General features: G+C 50.9%; 1 protein-coding gene across 3 annotated transcripts in view; it reads right to left on the minus strand.

The window, feature by feature from the left end:
• The window catches only part of ABLIM3 (actin binding LIM protein family member 3), a 118,217-nt gene that overhangs the window by 55,767 nt on the left and 34,785 nt on the right, over positions 1-27,665 (minus strand). For all 3 annotated transcript variants that reach the window (XM_032794420.2, XM_032794429.2, XM_032794426.2), the window contains exon 2: positions 1,787-1,927. In XM_032794420.2, the coding sequence (XP_032650311.1) occupies positions 1,787-1,927 (141 nt within the window). The remainder of the gene's footprint in view (positions 1-1,786; positions 1,928-27,665) is intronic.

Below are 27,665 nucleotides of genomic sequence, written 5' to 3' on the forward strand. Positions count from 1 at the left end.
GTGTGTGCATGCAAAGGAGACGTACATATATGTATATATGCACAGAGAGAGAGAGAGAGTGTATGTGGGGTTGGCTCTGACTGTGGGAAAGACCAAAACTATCCTGAAGAGAGACACCCTCCTCCTCGCCTATGCATGAAGAAGTCACTAAGTGCAGGCGATTTGTGCCCGGGTCAGTGTGAGGCAATGAGAACTAGGAGAAGCAGAGGTCTTTAATAAACCCTGGTAATTCTGTGCTTTACAATGTATAGATCCCGTTATTGGCCCGCGTAAGAGCAGCTCTTTTAATAAACAGACTAAGGAGCCCTTTAGCATCTGTTCAGGGCCATTAGCTTTAATGGCCTCTCAGCTCTGCTCCCCTTAAGCTCCTCCTCAGGACCGGGGGAGGAGCCCAACTGGCCCATGTTGCTCTCAGCAGTCACTGCAAATGGCCCAGGAAGAGCACAGGGAGCTGGTATGCTTGGGCAGTGCACAACGGTGGGCCGGGGGAGCTTTACGCCTTGAGGAGGCAGGCCGCAACGCAGCTCAGGACGCTGCGCCAGGAAGGCTTGCCAGCTGTTGGGAATGTGATGGTCCCTGCGTGAAGTGAGTTGGTGGTTCTCACAGTGCAGTTCCTATTAGACAGGTGTCCACAATACACAAACCACTGTCACAACCATATGCCCCACCCTCCACCCCCAGTTGGCTCATTCCCAGAACAAGGGAAGTCCCAGGATCCAGCTGAAATTAGAAAGTAAGAAGCCCCCACTTTTTCTGCACAGGTTGGTGGGCCTTGTCAAATTAATTAACTGCTATTAACCATTCATTTATCCAGCGCAGTAAATGTACATAGGGCTTTGCGGACACAGATGGGGTCAGGTGAATTTCCCATCCCAGCTCCCGCAGGAGATGCACTGGGACCAGGCTTAACATTCCTACTTGGTATCTTCACCGATCTGCCTTATTAAGAGTGAGAGTGTCTTTGAAGCCCTGCAGCAGCATGTGGAGGCTGGGGGTGTGCTGAGGGTTTCTCCTTTGAACAGCCTGTGTGAAAGCACCTCTGGATCAAATGCACTGTCCCCTGGGTATCCCCTGAGGGAGTTTAGCCTGAGCTGCAGTACATGGCATCCTGGAGCACACTGATTTCATCCTCATTTCATATCAGTCAACTTCATTATTGCGGAATTAGTCAGTTACCAGTTAACGACCATGCCAGGAGCAGTTCTTGGTTTCTGCCCCCTTTTCTCCAGGTTTTATCTCAGCTGGGGCCAGCTCACTGTCAAGGATGCCTCAGAACAGCTACTCTCTTCTCCCCTCTCCCTGAGGCAGGAGGATTACTAGGATACTGGCTGAGGCAAACTGCAAGGCCATGCATGCAGATCAGGATCATGGTGCATGAGCGGAGCTGTGCACTGGTCCAGGACTAGAAAGGCAAAGGGGGGCTGTAGGGCAGAATTAAGGTGCCCTGGAAGACCCATGTGGGATGCCAGGACTAGACTAGCAGAGAGGTTTGCAGACGTGGAATTGAGGTGCACACACAGAGCTATTGGGGTAGGAGAGAAGGTGGGGAGTTTGCGCAGCGCTCCCCGAAGTCTGGCTCTAGCCAGCTCTCTCAGTCTCTCCCATGCACAAGCACTAAATCCCCACCATCCCACCCAAGGAATCAGAACCCCTTGTGAGAACCACATAGGTTTCACCACAACTAAGTGGGGCTGGATTAGTCACGCACACGCCTTTCAGCTTCCAGCACAGATACAAGGCAGGTGGGGCAGCACGACCAGAAATCTTTAAAGCTGTAGCCTCCTACCTTGGCAGGTGAAGCACCTGATGTGGAAGTGATTGCTTTGGACGCGCACCACCTCTCCCTTACATGTGTCTCCGCACCGGTAGCACTGGATGATGGTGGAGCTGCCCCCAGAGCCATACGGGTTTTGTTGATAGGGAACTGCTGGTGGAAAGGAGAGAGTAACAAAGACAGGGTGTGTTATCATGAGGGAGGCAGCAGGTCCCATCTGGGCACTGCCCAGCTGGCTGCAAGTCATGATTCCAACACAACTTAAACCGTGAGCTCTGTCTTTTTGTTGTGTGTTTGTACAGCACCTAGCACAATGGGGCCCTGATCCATGATTGGGGCTCCCGGGTGCGACTGCAATACAAATAATGAACACTAGTCATAATAGTGATGAGAAGAACTACAATAGTGAAAACGGTCAGCAATTCATCACCTCTGTGAAAGCAATACATGCCCCAGAGGGCTGTCAGTGAGAGGTAGCTCTAGTGAGCAGAGGAAGGGACTGGGAATCAAGGAACTTGGTGTTCTGCTCCTTGCCCTGCCCCAGATTCACTGCAGGCCACTTGCCCATCCATGCCTCAGTTTCCCCATCTGCACACTGAGGACAATGAGACTGACCCAGCTTTATAAAATCCGCAAGGTCTTGAGACAACAGGTTCTAAAAAGGGCCAAACATCACTCCTTCTTCTCCTCATTCTAGGTGAGTGGGCTTGGAATAAACCACCAACTGCCCTCCACCCGCAGAAGATGGGGCAGGTCTGCCTTATGGACCACGTGCAAGCCATATACCCACTTCTCAAAGGCTCGACTGTTGGGTGCACAGGAATGGAAGCCAAAAATGAAAATTGGGCTTGGCCACTGGGCCCTGTCTCCTTAGATGCAGCCCCGGACTCACCTAGCCCCAGATTCTTACTGGCTTTTACCAAGCAAATGGTGCCAAGAACCTGCCGCCCGGAAATGTGAGAGCCCAGGAGCAGGAGGATCCATGGGGATGTGTACTGTTCTCCCAGACTCAAAGAGCCTCCGATCTTGCACTGGCAGGTGGAGTTCCCTGAGTCTCTGCTATCCTGGGGGGAGTGGGCACATGGGGCTCTGGTTTTTTGAGGTTCCTTTCTGGACCAGTGCAACCACGTAAAAAAATCCCAAACCACAGCTGGAAGGATGAGAAGTGAAAGCACATGCATCCTGCAGCCGTGCTGAGAAGTACAGCCCCAAAGGATCTGTCCGCACCCCACACCTGCCCCCGCCCTGCTATCTCCCTTCCCTCCCGTTTGGAATGTATATTTACTGCTGCAGCCAGGCAGTGTCTCTGCAGTTCCCAAACATCTGCTCCCCAGCCCTCGGAAGAAGAGATGCTGCCTGAGTAAACACATCCTAGTCCAAACACTAACCCCACTCTCCAGCAGATGCTTCCCAGCTGCAGAATCAGCAAGGAGCCTGCAGAACAGCAAGCCCTCCCAGAAACAACATCTCCTCCCTTCCGAGGCCAGCACAGCTCCTTCCCTCTCCACCAAGACAGCTGCCCCTTGCTCCTTTTACATGATCAGCTTGAGGCCACAGTGCTTTCCTTTTCTAAGATGAGTCTGGGCTGGGGAAAGGCCTCACCAGGCATCTCCAGGGAGGGACGTCTCTTCTTTCTCCAAAAACCAGGGGCAGCAGGGACAGTGGTTGAACAAGCTTTCTACCCTCTGCCAGGCTGGTGCATCACAACAGACCTGGAGGGAGGGCATTAGTCCCGTTTAGGGTGACCGAACAGCAAATATGAAAAATCGGGATGGGTGTGGGGGGTAACAGGAGCCTATATAAGAAAAAGACCCAAAATTGAGACTGTCCCTATAAAATTGGGACATCTGGTCACTCTAGGTGTGTTCCGTAGCCCATTCAGTTCTGAGTGTCTGCTGAGAGAGACAACAAACTGACAATGCCAAACTTGTGGGGGGGGGGGGGGGGTTTATGATGCTGACACCTATTTCATTAGGAACTGGAGTGACACCCACTAATTTGTTTCACCCAGGCCTCCAAACAGTTGTCAGGAGATAACAACGTTCATGCCGTATGGACCTAGACTGGGATCAAACCTGCCCCTGGGAGGTGAAAGGCTCCACTTTTAATCATCAACCCCCAGGACTGGTTGTCATCACCAGTCTGTCTGGAGAATGGGACAGCTCCCTTGTGGGAGTGTTCCACTGGGAGCTAGAGAAGCACTGAAAGGGAGCAGCCTCTCCAGAAATCTCCTTGGGATCCCTCAGGAAGTGACTCGCTGCAGAATGCAAGGCAGACACTGGAAGGGTGGTAGACTGTGGAGTGGTTTGTTTGTCCAGGTAAATGGTGGAAGCTTCACTGCTTGAGCCATTAAACTGGAGAAAACCCTGGAAAATAGACTGTAGGGCAGGAGTGCACCAACTTCCTCAGCCTGATGAACATGGAAAAACCTCTGGGGGATTCTCCTCCAGCTCCCCTCCCCAAACCCGCCTCCCTCACTGCTTGCTTAGCAGAACATTTCACACTGCAGACCACCAGGAAGGGCTGTGTACACCGCAGCTTGAGAAGGACTGGGGAGCAGAACAGAACCCTGCTCTTGCCTCCAGGGGAAGAGGCAGGAACTATACAACCAAAGGAGTCCTTTCCCCTCAGATTTCTACAAGCAAGCTCTCCCTCAGAACATAGGCATCGCAGAGGGATAAAGGCATCTCCTGTCCGTTACGATTTCATAATCCTTTGTTTTAGGCACGTCTCTTCCACGCAATGTGCAGTAGCTTTTGGACACGGGACTGGGTTTTTTAGGCCCGAGCAGCAAAGTATTTGTTCTTGCTGCCACTGCCGTAAGAATGCAAAGAGCGTGTGAGGCTCGGAGGAGATGAGTGGAAAAAGAGCAGTAGGCTGAAGCCCCTGAGCAGAAATTTCAGTGGTTGGCAAGTCTGAGCCAATGGGCTGGAGGCTTGGTAACCCCAGGATGAACTATCTAGCTGGGGAAAAAAGGAAACCGAGGTCCCTGAAAGCCTGGTGCATGAACAAAGGGCCAGAGCTTGAGTGAAGGGACATCAAACAGCAGACATCTCTCAGCAGAAAGACACATCATTAGCTGTAGCAATGGGGCTATATTCAGCAGATTTGGTGCCAGACAAAGGGAAAGAATCAGCCCACTGTGGGTTCTTATGCTAAAAACCCAACACAAATTAAAGAGTATCTTGTGCCCAAATCCCATCTGATATGCCAAACCCTCAGCCAGTGATCATCTAAGCTCTATTACCGGTCACTGAGACAGGCTCTTTGGGTACAAAACAGTGTCCACAATTAGTGACTTCTAAGGTGTGGCCCCTAGTCCTGTCCAGACAGGCAATCCATCTCATGATATTTTAGAGCCTGCTGTAATCCATCTCCCCTCCTCAGTGTGGAAAGCTGCTGTCTAGGCAGGGCATGGGAAAAGCACACTTTCCCCAATGCATTTGATACAGATCACATCCAGAGACGGACTCAAGCCCAGGCTCAGGTCTGGAGCTGAACTTCCAAGGTTTGGTGGACTTTTCATCCTGCAAATGTTTTGCGTACACAGAACTCCCGGTGACACCAACACAGATTCTGCAGGTGGAGGGTTGTAGGATTTAAACTTGGAGCTGTGGTTTGGCCTACCATAGAGAGAGCAATTAGCTCCAATGTTTGGCTCTGGACCTGAGCTTCTCCAAGGTCCCAAATATTGGTTCTGACTCACTTCTAGTTCCAAGAGATGAAATTATTCCCAAATGGGCTGATTTTCCTGATGTTTGAAATGAGCTGGGCTGCCCAGTTGACGGATCCAGTAGTGACAGCATAGGAATCTCCGAGTTCTGCCAACAGAGCTCATTGCTGCAAACTAATAAAACCCAGCAACAAATCCATGTGCTTCCTCAGACATCGCCCATATGGAAATAAAAAACAGGGCATGACTCTGAGATCCTAGATCAAACCACAGAACAAGGCACTAAAAATAGACTAGCACGGACTGTTACAATAGACAGCTTCTCAGCAGGGAACATTTATAGTATGATCACATGCCTATGTACAGGCGATGTCTAGGGCTGTAGAGAACTCTTCTCTCAGGAAATGCTTGATGAAGAGGAAAGAAAAGAGCCTAAATGCTACACTGTCTAGGCTCTCTCCCTTAGTATGCTCAAACACTGACCAGGAAGAAACCTACATTGACCTCTAGAGGAGGGTGGACTGGATGGGGCCTAATAGTCTCTTTCCAGCTCTCATTTCTGAGTGTCCATGAAATCCAAGACTGTTCTGCAAACCTGGGGCACAACTGTTAACGTCACATGATCCAGGGTCCCTACCAGACTAAGTGGTCAGGGTCGCCCAGGGATATATATGATACTGATACCTGGTATATTGCAATAGCTTGTGAATACTGATATATTCTGTATGGGATGCCAGCAGAGAAAGCGGTGCCAACTTCCTCTGCCAGCCCATGGGATAGAACCACGCCACTCTAGAGGCCTCGGCTACAGAAATTGGGGATGTGAGTAGAGGAATAAATCAACATTTGAACAAACATCAATAAAAATCTGTGTCGGAAAATTCATCCATCAATTATGGGCTTCTTGTCTCTAGGGGGAACTTCCCGGTGACCATAGCAACCTGTCACCAAGCCCCTGAGCTCACAATCTGACAGAAGAGAGGAAGGCAGCGAGAGAGAATAGGAAAGAGTAGGAAAGAGATGGAAGAGACTACTGAACTCAATGACACCAGTGTAAATCCTGAAATCAGAGGAGTCACTCCAGATTTACAGCAGCATATGTGGGATCAGGATCTGGCCCAGGGAATCATCACCTTCTTGCATGCTCGCTTTGTTCAGCATGAAGTGGAAAGCTCCCCCAAATTGAGATTATATCTCAGGCTGGCTCTGGAATTTCTCTCTCTAAACATCAGTGCTTTGTTTCACTCTGCCTCTGTTTGTTTTCAAGAAGCTGGCTGTTCTCTATTGGCCCTACACAAGAAGTATTACACATCACTACACCCCCTAGCAGAGGGACAGCTAATCAGGGCAAAGCTCATTACGCCAAAATAATCCAGTAATAATGTAAGTGGCATTAGGCTACTCGCAGGCTGAGATGCAGGAGTCAGGGGCAGGGGGTCGGGATCTAAGCCGCACTGCCACAGGAATGCCTTAATCTCACCCTGGTTCACTCCTGCCTGAGATGGACATAATTGTTTAGCAGGAAAATTAAGCCAAATTCACCTAATTGTTAATGCACTAACTCCCAACTGCAGCACTAAAGGCTGCGTAGGGTTAGATTCCTCCCTGGTGTAATTCCAGCCTCTTCCAGCAGGGATGATTTGGCCCGTAGAGTCCGATGTGGCCCCCCTGGCTGCTGTTTACCTATTTTTACCCTATGCATTGGTAGGGGTGGGGAAGGGAAGCCATCTGGCTTCTCAGCCTTGGGCTGTATCTCTTTTCAATGTCTTTGCTGCTGCATTTGTCATCTCCAGTCAGTGATCAGGACCCCACTGTGCCTGGGACTGGTGACCACATCACCAAGGGCTGTGATCTTGTCAGATCTTACAGCCGAGTGGGACTGGGCCTGGTCAGCCCTTGGATAGGAGACCACTAGGGGAAAAAAGATGCCGTAGGAGCAGATGCAAGTGCGATTCCCCGGAAGTCAATCCTGAAGCCAAACCCCAGCAGAGCACCAGGCGTGCTGTGGTGCTGGGACACTAGCTGAGTGGCCACATTCAACTATTTACCAAAGAGCTCCTGGGGCACTTCCCATGCAAGTGAAGATGTTTGTTCCAGTATTTGTCAGTAATCGCTTCCTCCTAAGGCCCCCCTGCAGTCTCAGTTAGGTAAACTATTTTTCTTCCTTTCCTGTCCCGTCCTGACACTGTCCGTGTCCTCAATCGCGGTGTGGCAGTTCTATGCCATGCCAAATAGCTGCTGCGTTCCTTCGCAGAGGAGTGGCCGGGGGAGCAACCGCCGCATAGTCCAGGATCCTTCAGGATGAAAGAAATGATCTTCATCAAAAAGATAAGGGAGTGAAGCCTCCACAAATAACAGGGCAGAAGCCATCTGCCAGGTGGCAAAAGAACTTGCTGTCCCCAACCATGCTCCCTACAGACATTGCACTCATCGGCCAGGGCTAGTGGCACCACCTGGGGCTGCAGTGAGAGTGACTGGTGCCTAAATATTAGCTGCTTAAGAAATGCTGCTGATAGATGTCCCAGGGCCTGTGGGATCCGATCTAACAGGAACTCAGCGCAGCATGCCCAGGTGCTGAGAAAGTGTGAAGTGCCTCATATGGCTTTGCACTGCCCCCTGCTGGCTGTCCCAAGAGCCACTGACTGGCTTAAAATTGTTATTAACAGCATGTGGAAGGTTCTTAAGTGCCTGATATAAACAGTGTACAGACCAGCATGGTGCTGTGATGGAAGCAGCTCAGACAAAGCAATATACACACTGAATCAGCTGGCTTGTGGGTGTGATGTAAGCAGCCAGCACAGTACTGCCTTAAGGATGAGATGTGATCAGCAAATCACCTGATTGAAAGGTGTGACATAAACAGAGTGTAAGACGGTTCAAAAGTGTGATATAAACAGAGCATAAGCTGCCTCAGCAATGAGATATAATTAGGGAATCAACTGACTTGGAAGTGTAGAAAGCAGGCTGGATCCCTGTGTCCAAGCGCCCTTTTAAACCCTGCGCGCACCAAGCGGACTGGATGAGTGTTTTGGTACAAGCTGGATTGAATCCAGGTCCTCAATAGGAGGAAAGTGTCCAGATGCACAAACTGGACACAACTGAGGCATGGGGCTGTAAAGGGGGCAGGGGCTGTAGCAGACATTTTGTAGCAGCTAGAATACAAGCTCTGGGGAACAGGAGACCAACGGGTTTTTCTAAGATCTCCTTTCCAGCGTTCCTTATAAGCATCCTGCCACTGTCCTGTTTTTTTTTTTATCCTTGCTCACCTGATATAACCCTATCCTGTCTTGTATGCCATTCGTGCTCCAGGACGTGTCTCATATGTATAAGCCAGGGGTCCAATTTTCATAGTCAGGAGGTGCAATTACAAGCTGTCACACCTTGCTTGGAGATCCTGACTTTGTTTGATATGAGTGTATTTGAGAGAAACCTACCTCCACAGTAGCATGGTGAGGCTGATATAATTAACTATTGGTAATTAATGTTTCCACAACGCTTGGAAAGCCACAGGTGAAGGGTACTGCAGAAATGCTAAATATTCATTATTAACCAGTACCAGTATTGTGCATTGTTGTGTGAAGTGTATTCTGGTGTGCCAATGTGTATGATATGGGCGTGCAGGTGCAGAAGAGCTGAGTGTGATGTGGGTGTGCAGAAGTGCATGCACATATATGATGTGGGTGTGCTGGTATGCATTGGGGTGCAGATGTGTGCATGGACGTACGTGTAGCTGGTTGATGTGGGTGTGTTGGTATGGATATATGTGCAGATGTATGATGTAAGTGTGTCAGGGTGTGTGTTGGTATGAATGTATCTGTAGATGTGTGATGTGGGTGTGTCTGCGGGGTGGTGATATGTGAAGATCTGCGATGTGGGTGTGTTAGATGTGTGATGTGGGTGGGTGTAGGCATGGATGTATGTGTAGATGTGTGATGTGGGTGTGTTGGGGTGTGTGTTGGTATGGATGTATGTGTAGATATGTGATGTGAGTGTGTGTTGGTATGTATGTGTAAATGTGTGATGTGGATGTGTCGAAGTGTGTGTTGGCATGGATATATGTATAGATGTGCAATGTGGGTGTGTCGGTGGGTGTTGGTATGTGTGTAGATGTAGATGTGTGATGTGGGTGTGTTCAGGGTGTGTTGGTATGGATGTAAGTGTAGATGTTTGATGTGGATGTGTCAGGGTGTGTGGTGGTATGGATGTATGTGTAGATGTGTAATGTGGGTGTGTCGGGGTGTGTGTTGGTATGGATGGATATGTAGATGTGTGGTGATGGTGTGTCTGGGGGGTCTTGGTATGGATATATGTGAAGATGTGGGTATGTTGGGATATGTGTTGGTATGGATTGATGTGTAGATGTGTGATATGGGTGTGTGTTGGGATGGATGGATGGATGTGTAGATGTGGGTGTGTCAGGGTGTGTGTTGGTATGTGGCTATGCAATGTATGTGCTGGTGTGTGAGGTGCTAGGTGTGGAAGGGAATGCCTGTCCAGGAACACACCCCATGATGAAAGAGGCATGTGCAGTCTCTGTAACTCTACAGAATGGGTTCTTGGTTCAGCCATTCCCATTCAGGTCAGTGCCCTATGGACACTTGTCCTGCTCCCTTCCTGCGCAGGAAGGAGCTAGTGAATGATTAATTCTATTAATCCGCTGCACATTTCCTGCAGTAATTGGCCCGTAAATCATCCTCTCTGAAAAATCCACACTGTGCAGCGGTTGCCAAGTGCAGGGAATGATACGATGGTAGGTGTTACAGGAGAGTGGCTCCTGAAGGCTGTTTGCATTGCTGCCAAGTGTGGCACAGTGTGACGAAGGACTGAGGGGCAGCTGCCTGGGAGGAGCAGGGAGCACGTGACTCGATAGAGATGCAGAGGGGATACTTGCACAATGAAATGAACATCAGACTGAAAAAGGCACTAGGGCCTCAATCCAGTCAGCACCTAAACACATTCTCAGTGATAGGCTGGTTATTCATCCCATTGGGAACATCTTGGAGTAAAGCACGTGCTTAAGTGCTTTGCTGGATCAGGGACTAAAAAAAGAGATTTAAGAATAGCCCATAGCCAAGTAGTGGACTATTGTCGTTAGCAGCTGGGCTTCAGGATCCTGCGGTAGGGCATGGGGAGGTAAAAAGCTGAGTATGCTGCTCTTAATCCCCTCAATGTCCTGCAATGGGCTACCCTGGCCTTTCCCCTGCTTACCAGCTATCCTGCAGATAATACCCTGCATGGGCGTAGTGTCTGTGTGTCCTACCAGACATTGCTGGAGATGCTGCTGTCACGAGGGAACTGGATTAGAGATTGAATCTCGAAGTGGGTATGCCCGGGCAGGGTGTGTGTGTGTGTGTCAACAAACATCCATTCAAGGCTGCCCCACACAAACTGTAGCTGCTATATTTGCTTGTTAGCTGTAATAAGCTGCAGCCCTCCTAGTGGCAGGCAAGGGGTTAACTGGGTGTGGCCAGGATGAGATTCCCAACTGCAGACAAACCCAAACAAAAAGGAACTACAACCCTGCCCCTTTATTTACACAAGGAGGACAATGAGCGCAGTGAGCAACCCGCCTGGGTGTGGTCACCAGGAAGGTCCCCGCCGCACGGAGTGTTCCTCGGGAGCTTTCGAATATCCTGAGATGTCACGCTCTGTGGCTGCTGCAATCTGTTACCCATGGCACTGTGTCATGGTGCCAGGGCACTGAATCTGGACCAAAAGGAGCTGCCAGCCATGCGCCCATATTGAAAACAAGCTGCTAACAGCAGCTGATGGGCTTCTGAGCTGAAGGATTAGCCAGGAGCCTTGGCCTGTACTGACTGTGGCTTAGCAAGAGGAAGGGAGAACAACCCAGCTTGCATGGGGAAAAACCAATCATCATTGTTCCCCTGAGAAAGCTGGTACCTGCCTGCCTTGCTCCGAGACCTAAACCCACCAGGTTGGTGGACACTGGGAGGTCAAGGGACATCCCTCAGTGAGTGGCCAGGAAAATTTTTTGCTTCAAAAAGGAGGCTGGGGCAAAATGCCAGATTGTCAGCCATGGAAAGGAGATGGATAGAGGTCAGAGCCACAGGGAGACCCTTGCTCTGATGACAGGATGGGAAGCCCATGTCTTGGTGCCCCAAGGGAGAGAGAATCCGCTGAGGAATCAGTGGAGATGAAATGGTGAGGAGAAGGGAACCAAGCCCCCAACTGAGGGTGTGGGCAGAGTGGGGCCTGGGCCCTAAGCTGTGCTAGAAGCTCTGTTATCCAGCTGGGAAAGCCCACACACAGATACCACTCAGGACTCTTTCACTGAAGAACATGGCTGGCTATAATCTCTTCTCCCAAACTCAGAAGTAAACAGTTGCTAAAGTCCTGAGCCAAATTCTGCCTGGGGTAAGGCGTTGGAGTTGCACCAGAGAGAGTCTGTGTATGAACAGCCATTTTCCAAAGAGGTGACCCCACAAATGCAGTTATTTCTGGGGGATTTGGGGAAAGCTAACACTACATCTATTGAAGCAGGGAACCCAGAGAACTTCCAAATACCTGTCTGGCTTTGCGGCTCTAGTATCCTAGGCCCCACACTGACCACAGGGCTATTTGCTGAACCTGGAATTCATATATCTAGCAAAGAAAGGAGCAGGGGCAGCAAATCTCTCCTTTTAGTGTTCTGAAAGCATTCCTGGCCACTGCTCATCCCCACATCTCAGACTACCATCAGTCAGGATGGAATTCAGCCTGTTTCTCATCCAGGGAACAAGCCAGCAGTGTGGGAGGAAGGGAAATACCCCAGCATGTGGAGATTTAGTTAACCCTTTCCCCACAACTTCAGTGTCTCCCCCAAGCCTCTTATCAGCCAATAAGCAGAAGCAGGGATTAGGGGTGTGGAGTCTAGTGGTCAAAGCAGCAGACTGTGGCTCAGGACTCCTGAATTCTCTTCCCAGCTCAGCCACAGGCTTTTTCTGAGCCACTTAAATCATTCTGTGCCTTGGTTTCCCCATCTATAAAATAGAGATAATGATTCCTCCCTATTCTACATTGCGGTGTTGTGTGGACAGAGCCATACTATGGTGGAGAGGTGAAAATTCCTCGATAGATAAGAGGGAGAAAAGAAAACCACAGCAGTTTTACTGCAAGACAGAGATGCACCTTCCTTGAGGAACTTCATGCCAAATCTATTCATCCAATGAGACCAGGAGAAGGAAAGCTCCCAACGCCAGTTCCCAGTAATACAAGCACCTTCCTTTAAGATCCAACAAGCCTATCATTTCAATGTTGACTAAAAGAAGTAGATGATCTTGTTAACCGTATGGCCAGCTCTGTGAAGGTCACAGATTGCAGAACACATGGTCAGGTGCCTCCTGCCACTAACAGCATCTGAGGACACAGCTCTAGGCAGTCACTGCTCTATTATCATGGATCTTTCTGGCCTCCCCTTTGTGTGTGTGTCATTTCAGAATACCGACCTTCCCTATGGATGGAATAGCCAATTCTGTAACCAACAGAGTGGGGTTTGATGTTTGGACGCAGGAGGTATTGAGATTAAAGTTTGGAAACTGATCTGGGGTGGGAGGTGTAGGATCTTGACCATTTCTGGCACCTTGATATCCTGTTGATGGGCACATTAGAAAAGCCCCACTTGAGAGATTGTTGGTAGGACTATAATCTAATGAGCACTGACAGTAGCTTTCGCCTGTCTCCCTTAGCAGGTGAGGGGAGTGAATGCAGAGATCTCTCTCTCTTCTCTTCCCACAGTCGTCACCATACTGTCTGATAGAGATGAAGCTCACAAATCAGTAAGTGTGTCCCACCAAAGCAGGCACAAGCAGATAAACAATGAGCAAGAGAATCTCGCTGCCACCCGAATGCAGCAGACAGCTTTTCGGTCAACATTTTCAGCCGGGGCGATGAATTTGTACATCCAGTGTCATGTACCTTGGCCCTGATTTTCACCCGCACTGATCATTCGGAGCTCCAACTGAAGTCAACAGGACCTGGAGGCACTTGGTGCCTCTGAGAATCAGGCCGAAGGGGTCTCAGGTTGGACACCCAAGAACTGGAGCACACAGAATTGAAGGCCCTATCTGAGAAACAGTGTCATTTACAATAGCTGGAAGAGAGGTGAACTAAACAAAGGGGCAGAGAGTACTGGCTGAGGGCAATAGCAGTTGCTGGGGCAGGGATGATGGAGTGATGCTGAAGCGTTGGGTGGGGAAACCTGGAGATGGTGATGCCCACTGGATACTGCCCAAGATGGCTATGTAAATCGGGCTATCATCAGGGCCGGTGGAACCATTTAGGCGATCACTGGGATTTGGGAGGCGCCATTTTCTTCAGCAGCGACCGTGGCGGCTGGATCTTCAGCCGCCCCGGTCACCGCCAGCATTTAGACGGAGGGAGCTGGGGCAGGGGAGTGCAGGGAGGGCCGCCTGCAGCAAGTAAGGGTGGGGGGGAGCGGCACGCAAGGGAACTCCCTGCCCCAGCTCACCCCTGCCCCGCCTCCTCCCCAAGCACACCGTGGCTGCTTCGCTTCTCCCGCCTACCAGGCTTGCGGCACCTAAGCTGATTGGCACCGCAAGCCTGGGAGGTGGGAGAAGTGAAGCAGCCACGGCGTGCTCGGGGTGCTCGTGCGCGGAGCAGGGATGAACTGGAGCAGGGGGAATGCCTCAGGGTGGAGGGTGGGAGGTGAGGAGCTGCCGCGGGAAGGGGGCGCCTCAGGGAGGGGGCGCGGGGGCGCAAGGTGGAAGTTTCGCCTCAGGCGTGAAACATCCTTGCACAGGCCCTGGCTATCATACAAGTCTATTGGAAAAGGATATGGTGATCCAGTCAGTGAGAGGAAAGCTGGTAAGTTGGCAGGGTCTGTGCTCACACATAGACTAAATACACTGTACCCATTCTGAAACACATTGTGTTAAGGGGTCCAGAGCCCTCGTCTACTGTATAAGGCACACAATGGTGTGCAAGGCACTATGCAAATTTGGAAGAAAGTTAAAGGTCCCACCCTGCCTCAAGAAGCTGACCATTTAATTCAGATATTTGGGAGAGGGGCAGGGAAACAATTAGTTTCAGGGTCAAATACTCAGTTTTGCACCAGAAATTCATTCTGCAGGCATGGCAATGCCAACCAAAGTTTTGCAGATGGAAATTGTGCTCACAAATAAAGGGGCCAGCCTCAGCCTTGCTAAAACTTTCCTGTACGGATCTATTCTGTCCACAGATGCACAGGTACAACTGTCACTGGGACTTGCACAGCTGAGTTGGGCCCATGTGATGCCCGGCGTAACATCCAGACAGATATGCAGATACAAAGAGAAATGCACTATTGGAGGTACTGAGCATAGATCTACCGACTTCAGTCCAAGTGTCACACACAGAGGGCTTTCAGGGTCAGCCTATTTAGTTTTCGTGAACCTGTCATGCAACAGGGACTTGGAATGCTAAGACCAACCCTCCCATTTGCCAGCCTCAGTGAAAGCAGCAGTGTGTTGTCCCTTGTGGTCTGAGGGGATCTCCAATCCAAGAGGCTGCACTGATGTGTGGGAAGGAGCATGCACTAGCTGAAGCTGGATGTTTTACTCATACTACAAGCTGGTGCCGGGCAGATGAAGGTGGGGAAGAGCACCAGGAGCTGGCACAAAGCCGTCCACTAGCTGACAGCCTGGCCCGAGGGCTAGCATAAACACAAGGGAAAGGACTATCAGAGCCAGCTGAAAACTCTGACTGCAACCCACAACAGCCTGATCTGAAGTACTGGCTGGCTCCAGCTGCGTAAAAACAGCAGTAGTTCCTGGTGGAAGATCAGGACTGCTGGTTAGTGCCCAGCTCTCAGCTGCACAGGAATCGCTCCAGGCTCCCAAATACAAGAGACACAGGTGCAGGAACTGTTTTCTGGGTAGGAAGCCCAACACGACAAACGCAGCTGTGGGCTAGGAAATGATGCTGCACTGATCCCCTGCTTTGCTCTCCCCTCCCCTCTCGCTCCCTTTTCCACACACACGCATCCCCTGCCCTTATCACCCCTTGGCATTGGCGCTGCTAGTTACAACCACAAAGGATCAAACACTTATATCTGTACGCTTAAAATGTACCAAGATAACTAGGCTGAGGACCAGGGTTATTTACTGACGCTTTGTAGGGAGAGAAGATGAGCAGAGAAATTGCATCCACCAGGGACCGCAAGGCTTGGGAATAGGGTCTGGGTCTCTGGCCCGTGGTGGAAAACTAGTATGCAGGCAGGGCCTAGTTCAGCACCAGCAGGTTCAGTTACCAGGCTGTTGCTGGCCAGCTCTACTGAATATGGGAAAACCAATTCTTCATCAAAGCATTCTTTGAGCGACAGACGGAGTTCGGACTGAAGAGAGAATTTTCACAGAAAATTTTCATTTGGGACAAAATTTTCCTCAATGAAGCCCCAGAATTTTTTCAGTTAATGTTTTCAGGTGTTGGTAAAAAGGTTCAGATTTTGTTTGTTAAAAACAAAACAGTCTTATCCAACCCCAATTTTGTTTTACAAAAAGTGGTTTTAAAAAATGGAACATTTCTTCTGAGTTCTGAGGACGTATTAGGAAGCGCTGCAGATTTGTTTAATTTCATATGAAAGATAATTGGTGGATTTTCTGATCAGCTCTAATATAAATTCCTGAATGGTCTGGGACCTGGCTGCCTTCATAGTTCCACCAGGGAACGGGGTCAAGCTAGCAGCCCCCTGGTTTAAGAGGGAGATGACATTCTCCAGGAAGGGCCTGGACTCTGCAGTCACCCCCGTCCATAGCCAGGAGTTGTAAACTTTCCAAGCAGGCTGTTCACTCCCCACTTTCCCCTGCACTCTCCTACGGGGGTGGCTTGCAGGCACGTGTCACTAATTTATTACTATCCCAGTTGAGAATTTCTAGTGCAGATGAGTCTGGCTGGGATGTTGGTTTGCGTTTTTCATTTGATTCCGATAGTCGTATGTTTTGGAATGATTGTCGCTGTGCCAAGAGCCAGGGAAACACACTTCTAACAAATCACAAATCATAAAGGATAAAAACAGCAGAGGAGCTGCAGGTCAGGAGTGAGATCCACTCGCAGGGGGCAGGGATTTTAGTAGACAGGGCAGGACTGAGCTGTATAAGCACTGCTGAGCGTGGGAACCCAACACTGGAATAGCAAGGGGAAGGCGGGGCTGAAGGTGGGGATTTCAACAGATAGAGCAGGACTGCTGGAAGGCCCAGCCATTGAACAGCAGGACTGAGGCATCTGCACCCTCTCAGCACGTGCTGGAGTTAGCTAGTGCGATGTGTCATTCAGGCAGGATTACAAACCCAGACAAAATCATGCTTCTCTCACCTTTTCCATCAAAGCCATCTGCAGCTGACAGCTACAGGTCTAAACTGTGCTACTGCTCCTAATCTGGCCTCAGACTCCCCTAATTAGATCACAACCAATTATTGCTTCCACCTGCCTTACGCTGTCACCCTCCGTAGCCATACCCCGCAAGCGGTGTCACCTCCTGCAGCATGACAAGGGAAATAAACAAGATGTGGGTGCTCAGGAGAGTAGTGAGCAGAACTGAAGTGGCAGATGCCGACTCAGACGACATCACATCTCTGCTGGCTGCAGAATAGGACTGTTAAAGGCAGCCAGACACATTGCACTCAGCTGGGGCTGGCATTCACAGGGGGTTGTGTTTATTTGGGGTTTTATAGGGAGGAATTCAATGTTCATGAATATACAGGATAATGCTAGGCAGGCCAGTTGTGGCTAAGTGCTGTGCAATCCTTCTCTGCATAGCTCAATCAATGATCCTCAGTCTTGACTGATAGCTGCCCCACTGTTCCACTCCTAGAACCCCACACTGCTCTGCTATCACACTCCTACCTCGTAGCACCCCCTGCTCTTCCAGGCATTGGTCTCTCTTGACAGGCAACTGCTCAAGCTGCTCAGCTCTCTTTGAGCTGAGCGAGGATACATAAGGGGGGTGAAGGGTGAAAGAATGCAGGCTCTGTGAGAAGTTGCTTGCATCCACTAACGGCAGGGATATGTTCGAGTTAAACACACACAAGTCTTTGAAGCAACAGCTGTTGCATGATGATGTGGGAAGACGCGTTAGCGGTGCCAGAGCTCCACGCTACCAGCAAGGACATGTCAGCACCACGTGGTGAAGCGTGCTTGGGAAGGAGCTGGACATGCTGTAGGGAAACACTGCCATGGCTCCAAAAAGGAAGCAGCAAAATAAAAAGAGAAGGGGAGAAAGAAAGAGGGGAAAGAATCAAAGGAAAGACAAACAGAAAAGGGCTGGAGAAAGAAAGAAAGACAGAAAATATAGAATGAGGCAAGAAGAAAAAAGTCATAAAGAGGCAAATAAAGAAAGCGGGAGAGGATAATAGAATGCAGGGAATAAAGAAAGGGCTCAGAGCATCCTTAGTTTCTGGCTGGGCTTATGGAAATTGTATGCTAAACACCAGTGTTGCAGGAAACTGGTGATTGTCTCTGTGCACTGAGTAACCCAGCTATCTTGCAATGCAGCCAGTAGCTTTCATAGCATGTTTGCTGCTTGCAGGATGTTTACTTCCTGAGGATCTGGCAGGCTGTATAGAATCATATACAGAAGGAAAACCAAAGACCCGAAAGGCATGTTACACTGCAGCTGAGCGTGAGCCTCCCAGGCTGAGTAGACAGACTCATGCTAGTGGGGCTCGAGCTAGCATGCTAAAAATAGCAACGTGGCTAGGCAGGCTGGAGCTCTGGCTCTCAAGCCTAGGGGTTCGGCTGAACCCAAGAGCCCGAGCTCCAGCCTGAGTTGCAACATCCACAGTGCTATGTTTAATACACTAGTTTACGCCTTACTAGAATGAATCTTTCTACTCGAGCTGGGAGGCTCGCTCCCAGCTGCAGTCGGGGCCAGCTCCAGCTTTTTTGCCGCCACAAGTTGTGGAAAAAAAAAAAGCTGCGATCAGCAGCTGCTCTACCGCGCCGCTTCATTCTTTCTTTGGCGGCTGGTCCTTCCCTTCAAGAGGGACTGAGGGACCCGCCGCTGAAAACCTGGACATGCCACCCCTTTCCATTGGCTGCCCCAAGCCCCTGCTTCCTGCGCTGGTGCCTGGAGCTGGCCCTGGCTGCAGTGTAGGCAGTCTTTGGTTTTCCTCCTGTATATTATGGTTCTCAGGCAGGGGTGGGCAAACTTTTTGGCCCAAGGGCCACACTGGGGTTGCAAAACTGTATGGAGGGCCGGATAGAGAAGACTGTGCCTCCCCAAACAGCCTGGCCTGGCCCCCGCCCCCATCTTCCCCCTCCCACTTCCCATCCCCTGACTGCCCCCACTCAGAACCCCTGACTCATCCAAACATCCTGTTCTGTGTCCCCTGACCGCCCCCCCCCAAGACCCCACCTATCCAACCCCCCGCTCCCATCCCCTGACTGCCCCAACCCTATCCACACCTGCCCCACAGGCCCCGGACTCCACGCCTATCCAACCACCCCTTGCTCCTGTCCTCTGACTGCCGCTGGGACCCTCTGCCCTTATCACACCCGCTCTCCCCCCCTTACCATGCTGCTCAGACAACAGGTGCTCGCAGCCGCCGTGGCAGCCAGAGTCAGCCACGCCACCATGCTGCCAGCAGGAATGGAGCACCTGAGTGCTGGTGGTGCGGCGAGCTGAGGCTGTGGGGGCAGTAGGGAAGGGCCAGGGGCTAGCGCCCCGACTGGGAGCTCAACGGCCGGCAGGATGCGTCCCGCGGGCCGGATGGCCCGTGGGCCGTAGTTTGCCATCTCGTTCTAAGGGACCTCTGACCCCTCAAGTGTGCCAGCCATGCCGCTAAGCCTGGCACCTTTCATTTGCTACCCTTCAAGCTACAAGCAGGCCATCCCATTGGTAGGATGTCAGGCGCACACACCGTGCAGCCTCGTTCCATCCCCGCAGCAGGGTTGGATCTTTCTCGACCCTTGAAATGTTTTATGGACATGGAGTGAACGTGGGCAACTCTCATGAATTGGTGGTTTTCTTGACACTCCCCAGCTAAGCTGGAAGTCATTTATTAATGAAATATCAGCTTTGGCTAAAAAAAAAAAAAAAGGGTGGGGGGGACTTTTCTAACTCCGATGGCCTTGGAGAAAAGCTTGAAAACCTGACCTTTAAGTGCTCTGAAAACAGAAGGCAAATGAAAATAGCCCAATATTTAATGCTTTTAAAATATCCTGATTTTTGAACACTTAGAGCTGGCAATACAGGGACAGACTTTCCCAGTTACAGCCCCCTTGCAAAATTTGAGCTACGGAGCAACACAGACATCCATGAGAAGGTTAATATGCTTAACAGTATTTGCCAGGTAACCCTGCCTGGTCCTCAAGGAACACCGAGCAGCCAATGAAAGTGTTTTCTGATGCTATAATGCTCTTCTTTGTGTTTCACTGGCTGAGTGTGCTGCCACTTCAGGGACCAGGGAGCTGTGTGGGTGGAGTTTCTGGGGAAACCAGCAAAGTGCATTTGGTGCGGGGCTGCTTTCATTCTCTGCTGTGATCAGCCACCTTCATACTGCACCCAGAATCCTGCAGAAGTGACCAGCCCATAAAGGAGTTTACTGGGTGGTACAGAGCTTCTGTTGCTGTGCTCTGTGCCCATCACAGACCTCAATGCAGGGCAAGCCAGGAACATGTTGGAGGAGAGTGGTCATGGTAGCAGTACTGGGTAATTGGCTGTGGAATGGCCCTACAGCCCTAAGGCTGCTCTAACTTTTACCATGGGCTGGGCCAGAGTACAGGAGGTACAAAGATACCTTAAAACAAAACTTGGAAGGAACAGAGATCCTGTCCCCATGTCCCTGCTTAATCAAAAGTAGCTAATACTTCCCAATGGGCTTCTTCAGGGCAACTGCTGTACACTTAACAGTCAAGCCCCAGCAATGATCAAAGCAGGCTGGGAACAGTGTGGGGCAAGTGACCCTCTCACCGCCAGAGCAGCGCACAAAGCCGTACTGCACTCTCAGTGCCCAGGAGAAGAGCAGGTGCTGGCTGAATTCTCAGCTCCCCTGGAGCAATGTGCCAGGCTCTGCTAAATTTGGGGGTGTTCCTGGGAGTCCGACTGCATTCCCGGGCGTATCCCCTGACTGCCTCAGCTCCAGCATTTTCCTTCAGGTTCCCCCCAACACAGCAGTGGGAGAGCGAGAAGCCTGGATGTTAAAGGGATAGGGGACATTGCGCAGAGTCTCGGCTCTGAGCTGCTGGATGTAAGTAAGGGGATTAACCGCCCTGCTGTACTGAGAGGGGACGGCAGGGGGGAGATGGCTGGAAGATAAAGCAGGTTCAGCAGCACCAAATGGGCCTGAAAATCCTCTGAGACCTTTCCATTAAAGCAGCCCTTTTAACGAGCAAAGCTGCCGTGATATTTTCTCTGCTGGGGCAGAGTGAGCCCAGCAGGGACACAGAGGCTGGCCCAAGCAGATGTCATGGGGGTTGTGACGGTGGGGGAGGCCCACTCTGCAGGGGTAAACAGCCTGGGTAGCAGGCAGGTTCAGCCACCACTCAACTAATGCTTGCCCAGGGCCTGTGCAGCCCCCAGCAAAGCTGCTTAATTCCCAGGATACATGGAGACAAGCCAGTGTGTGGCACCGCATTAGTGCCTTCCTGGCACATGGGAACCTGCCACATGTCTGTGCATGGAGGGACGAGTTGGGAGGCTAGCGAAGAGAGCGTGCTCTGAGCCAGCTTGCTGGGGAGCAGGCACACAGAGAACAGGCCCTTAGGTGTCGCTGTGTTCCATCTAGGGTGCCCCCCCCCAGCATTCCCACAAGGTGCCCCCCCGCAGACAAAGTGTTCCACCATGGGTGGGGGAGGTTGAGGGGGCTCCCCGGCTTTCCGCCCAGCAGGATGCCTGTCTCCACTGCTCCCAGCAGAGAAGGGCCTCCCTTGGGGAGCTCTGACTTTGCAAAATGGCTTCCTGTCATCTAGACTCAGGTTCCCCTTTCGTAGCTTCCACCCAGCTCTCCCTTTTCTACAGCACAGGTGGGGGTCCATATCTCCATAGCCGTTTTTTCTAGCTCTCAGGATCCGCAAACACAGCCTGTGCCCATGGGGGTGGTACCACTGGGGGTTCGTTCCCTCTCCCACATCAGCACCAGGGTAAAGATTCTATTGGAGTAGATTCTGCTGCCAGTGTCCCTCATGTAACCCCACCAACAGCAGCCAGGCTGTACAGGGGACCGTGTTATGAGGGCAGGCTTTGGCCCTGCCGTTGGAAGCTAGGCAATAGCTCTGGAGCTGAACGCGACTCCCTACCCTCCAGCCACGCTAGCTCTGCAGTGGTCCAGGGTATTAAGGGACTTGCTAGTCCCCACAGCAGCGACTCTGACTCTGAGCTGTGCAGTGAGCAGCCCGGCAAGGTAAGAAGGAGCCATTTTTACAGAGTCCCTTTCCAGCACAAAGCCACGTTTTAAAGTTTAATCAAATAGCCTGGCACTCGCTAACCAAAACAACTAAATAAATGAAAAGGCAAATGGTCTAAAGAGAGCATAATGGTGGCACAGAACTTCCTGGCACCTGGCAGGCTCTGTATTTCAGGACCAGCTTCTAGGCAAAAGCTTCTCTCGGGGGACACTGTTAATATCTTCGGCTGCCAGTAGGAGGGCTGTGCCGGGAACACTCTACTTCTGCCTGGAACAAAGAGGGAAAGTGGGAGGGATGCAAGGTGGGGAGCGAGGGAGGAGGCATGAACAGCACGGAATACACAGAGGAGACAGTGGGGGTGTGCAGGGTAGAGTATTTGTACTAGAATGAAGGTGCATGTGTCAGTGTGTACAGGATATGCTAGATTGCATGCGTTAGTGAGTTAATATATGCAAGCTGCATTCTAACATCATAATGCAGTCTAACCCATGCAAACAGATACACGAACACACATGCTAAAGCAGGCTGCCTGGATTAGCAGGCAGGTTTTATTGTGCGCAGGTGTATTAGCATGTGTACATCACAATGTGTAACCCTATCCCGGATGGATCTTCCCTACCTCTGACAGATAACTGAGGGGCTTGTCTTTAAAGAAAAATAAAACACGTACACACAAAACCACCACCTTGGTTGCACTGGCATAACAAGCTGTACAAATAACATCTCACTGAACTGAAATTGCTTCTGTGTGCTCATGAGCGTGAGCACGCCTGTATTAGTGCAATGTATATCTTAGCATGTGTGTTACAAGAAAAGTGAAGAATCAGTAAGCAGCTCCCTGGGACCTGCAGTGATGTGTGGGTGGCTGGCAGGCGAGGGGTTGGGAGGGAGAAGAGGACAACAACAGCTGGTTGCAATTTCTCCAGAAAACTATTGCTTCTCTCTCCAAGCCAGGCCCAAGCTGTCTCTGGAGCTGGACACTAGCTGGGGGGAGGAAGGGGGTTGTTGGCTTTAAGTTAAAAATCAACAAACAACTCCTGAAAGTTTCTTGCCTCTGTGAGCTGAGCTCATTCACTCGTCCTTGGGAAGGGTCTGTGGCAAATTCAGCCATCCTACCTGAGGCCAGGCTCCTCGGGTATGTCTATACTGCAGTTAAATGGCTTGGGCTTGCTGGGCTCAGGCTACAGGGCTGTAAAAGAGCAGTGTAGACATTCGGGCTGGAGCTGGAGCTCTGGTACCCCACGAGGTCTACACTGCAATTTTACAGCCCTATAGCCTGAGCACGAGTCAGCTGACATGGGCCAGCCGTGGGTGTTTAACTGCAGAGCAGACGTACCCCTAGAGGCTCACTGGCCAGCCTCTCCCCACCTACAGTGCTGGAAGTAGGGGTGCTGCCGCATTCCTTGGCTTGAAGTAGTAATAACAACCCAAATACGTGGTTTCCTCCTTCAGCACCCCCACTAGAAAAATTGTTCCAGCCCCACTGCCTGCAAAAGACAGGAAAAATACACCTTTTTTCAGAGAGGAAATGACTAACTGGACAGGCTGTTGTAACAGGAGCCACACATCTGAGCAGCAGGACAGACAGTATCACCTTCACGCTAGCACAAGGTAGTTTGGTATTTAGATTCTGCTGCCCTTGCTCGTGGTCAAAGGAAGCCAGTGCAAAACACTGAGAACTGCAAGCAAAAATCACTGCACAATCTTCTGATCCTCTGGCTGTTGTTCACTGTCATGAAATAGACAGGGCTAACTTCCCTCCAGGCTCAGCTTGGCTCCCCAAGGAGAAAGAATGGAGCAACTCAGCAGGAAACTAATGTTATGACTCTGACTTTCCTAACATCATCTGGCTAGGAGAAGTTCATGGGATGTTGATGCTTTCATAAGAATCAGTCTGCTTGAACACAGTACAGAAGCACACAGGTTAGAGATGGGGAAGGCCTATTAGATCTTCCAACACATCTCCCTGCCAACGTATGACTGTTTCCCACCACACACAACCTAGTGGACAGTAAGTCTGCACTTGGGTCTTTCCACATATGCTGACTATATCATACTACAGTGCCCTGTACATCTGTAAGGGTGATGCATGTACCAGGGATAGGTAACCACTGCATCTATGCAGCGCAGGTCTCAATATGAAACAACTGACAGGTTCCCCTAAATAAACTGAATTACATACATACATTACATACGTTATCAGTCCCTACGGGCAGGAAAAACTACTCTAATATACAGAGATCAAGTTCCACAGTAACTGTTTAATTTCCTGGCCTATTATACCAGAGAATATTTCAGCAGCTCCCAGTGCCTCTTGGAGGAGGACAGAGAGGACTGATATGTTGCAATTAATACTGGCAAAAATGTCTGGCCTCCAGCGGGTGGGGAGTGATGGTGAGCCAGGAGCAGTGAGGACAGGGGACGAGTCAGTGGAGCCGCTGTCTCTCCAGGCATTTACAATGCTCTCAGCACTGGTCTCCAAGTGAGCTCTTAGTGAATGTGTGAGAACAGCTGGGCAGCACCTGCTTCTCTCTCCAATGCCAGCTGGAAGGGAGGGTGCTCAGCACCTCCCAGAGTCAGAGCAGAGCTTCCAAGGCTCCTTTCATCTCCACAGTGCTATGCAGACATTAGCTAATTAATGCCCTGAACCCACACCCCGTTCTGACATGGAACCAGACTGACGAAGGAGTCCCAAAATAGCTCCACTTCCAGAGGGAGCCACCCTGAGCATGAATCCAGGGTGCAGCTGACATCTGAAAGGTGGCAAAGGGCCCAGTAACAGCTGCTATGTCAAGAGACAGCAGCAGCTTCAGAGCACTCAAGCAGGGTGGAACGCCAGCCACCAAGTCCCAGGCTGTAGCTAGCAGCATGTGGTGTCCAACTGTGGAAGAGACAAGACAGTACTTGGTTGTGAGATGTGCTCAGTGGAGCTGCTCAGATCTCAGAGTCCTCAGTAACTGGGGATGCACCACTCTCCTTCAGAGACAGGTCTGTTTGGGGCAATAGTGTTTTAAGAGTCCCCTGAGGGAAGGTAGGAAACACCCAAGCAGGGTAGACTGGAGAGAAACTTCTGTAGACTCCACAGAACTCCAGCTCCCCAGCAGGGCCTACCAAGTGACAGCACTCTCAGCCAATGAGACAGCTGCCGCTGGGGTTATTAAGCTGCCTCCTTTTCCAACATAACCATTTCATGGGTGTCACAGACGCTACGTTGCCTGCTCACATAGCCAAGGAGTGAATGCTCTCCTACCCCCCAATCACAGCTGGAGCGATCGAGGGCAGGACATGCTGCAATCACAGCATCAGTGATGGGGATGCAGACTAGTGGGGCTGAGGACACCTGCAGAATGATAGGGATTATTGTAATGTCACCTTCCTTGTGGCTACAACATGCCAGATCCCCTGAGTGCTGGATGGTATACCAAGGCATCCTGCATTACAGGTGGCTATGGTCGGGATGTTATGAAAGGCCCTGGCTTGTTCTGGTTTCACCGCTCTCTGCCATTATCAGCTACAGCAGTAAACAGTCTGGAAACACAGAGGCCAGAGAAGGAGAAAGAAAGAGAATGGAGTTGCTCTGTGGACTTGAACACACTGCTCTGATGACTGAGGAGGTGGCGAAGTTGTATTCTGGACTGCGGCTTTGGACTGTCCACAGTTCTGTGTAGGCCTCTGGCCTGGCTGGCTGAGTTCTACAGAACTCGGTGGGAATCATTCTAGGCTTTCAAGAGCTTAAGGCATCACAGACCTCTCAGCTCCAAGGTAGGGCAGCAAGATTTCTCCTTGAACCTGAATTTCCAACAGGTTAAAGCGTTGAGGATGGGTCTAGGAGGAAGCAGGGTGTGGCAGGCCAGTCCCTGACCACGTACAGCAGGGAGGCCAAGGAGCTGCCAGTGGAGATGCAGAAGGAAGAGTCAGCAAGGCAAGAGAGCTGAGTGGCCGAAGCGCAGAGGAGAGAGAGAGACCAGCAGTATCAGAGATAGCCAATGCAGAGAACCGCAGAGCCAGGCAGTCTTATCTAGTCCAGGGACTGTGCAGTAGGTCTCTGGGAGAAGTCGTCTCTGGGGAAGGAGGATGTCTGGGCACTGAGTATGCACATACCACACTTCACACAGACCTTGAGGCCATCACAGAGCTGAGAAGTTTGACTGTCAGCTCCAAAGTCTGCAGCCAGCAGTCTGAGCCTTCCCTGGCCAAATGCCTGCTCCAGTCAGGGTGCAGACATAACTGCAGGGGCCACACAGCCTCTGCTCCTTAGAGTGGCCTCGGCGTGATCCTGAGCAGTACAGAGAGGCTGGTCTCACTTTCTGCAGCTCTCCTGCACACCCGCCACAGGAAGGATACCAGAAGCAGGTGGATGTCAGTGTTATCAGAAGTCATTCCATCCTTTCCCTGATCAAGTTACTCCTTGGAGGCTGGAGACTGAAATTTGTCTCCTGAAAGATGTTTCTCCCCCCTTAGAGCCATCCGAATAGCACAAAAACCTGCTTGCTTGCAGGTCACTGAATTAGAAACTGGTTTTCAGTGCAGCCTGTTCAGGTTCCTTTGCTAATCGCTGTTTGCAAGCCGTCACCTGACCACAGTTTTGCTCCTATGAATGGAGTGCACTGTGGTTCCCTGGCCCATTAGCAGAGAAACGTCCATTTTGGGATGAAGTAAGGGCTTTGTTTGCAATGTTAGGATGAGACTTCATGGGAGGGAGATTAACCCATGTGCCTACCAAGGAATTTTTGCACCTTCCTCTGAAGCAGCTGGTACATGCCACTGGCAGAGACAGGACACTGACCTAGATGGAGCTCAGGTCTGGTCCCAGCTGGCAATTCTATATTCTTAATTCATCAGCTAACTAGTTCAGCTAGCTCTCCTCTTCACTTACTGGTGTGTTTCTTCTTCTTCCCCTTATCCCATCAACTGGAGTTGGGTATGTGATGGAGTAGCGGCTGTCTGTGTGGGGGATGGGAGAACAGGGGATGTCTTTAGGTGAGGGACAGAATCTTTAAGCCTGTAACCTGAGCCAGGCAGGGGGGAGGGGGTGAGCACCTTTGCTGAAGAAAAGGGGACAAAGGATTCGGCCGGCGGGAGGAGGGGCAGGTCAGTTTGGGTTTGGGGCTGTGTGGGTGGAATTCAGGGTATCCTAAGCTGGGATCCAAGCACCCTGAAAGCCCAGAAGGACTGGATGGAGGGGTCCTGACTGTGCCTGCAAGCTCTGCTGTAACCTGCGTTCCTGTTGTCCAATAAACCTTCTGTTTTACTGGCTGGCCTAGAGTCACTGTGGGTCCCAGGAAGAGGGGTGCAGGGCCGGACTCCCCCACACTCCGTGACAGGGTCATTATGCAAGCATTCGTCAGCTTCATCTGTCCGAGGTGGCACAGAGGTCCACTTGCTTGCCTTCCTCTTTGATGCAGTCCATCCAACGTTTCCTCAGCATCTCTTTCCTACCACCCTCTCCTGCCGTGCTATCTTCCCCAGGTCCCCTTCATTCGTCATCCGCCCATGTCTGAGCCAGCAAAGTCACATTTCCCGGATTTCGTCAGCTGCCTCACGGACTTGGACTTCCACCCTAATGCTTTCATTTAGCAATCTGTCCATCCAGGTAACTCCTCTATGACACACATCTCATCTCAGACATCTGTTGGTGATGAACCTGCCCTCCCTTTATCAACCACACTTCTGCACCACACACCATTGTGTGGCATAACACTGTCCTACATAGCTGATCTTTTAGTCTCAGTGGCATACACTTGTCACACGCTGTCATAAAGCATAAGTCCCAATTCTGAACCTTAATGTCCAAAATGTGGGTGCCTGCATGAACCCTCCAAGCTTAATTACCAGCTTGGATCTGATAGCGCTGCCACCAGCCAGAAATTCCAGTGTCTG

This window comes from Chelonoidis abingdonii, chromosome 7 (assembly GCF_003597395.2).
Source record: "Chelonoidis abingdonii isolate Lonesome George chromosome 7, CheloAbing_2.0, whole genome shotgun sequence".
Taxonomy (NCBI): Eukaryota; Metazoa; Chordata; order Testudines; family Testudinidae; genus Chelonoidis; species Chelonoidis abingdonii.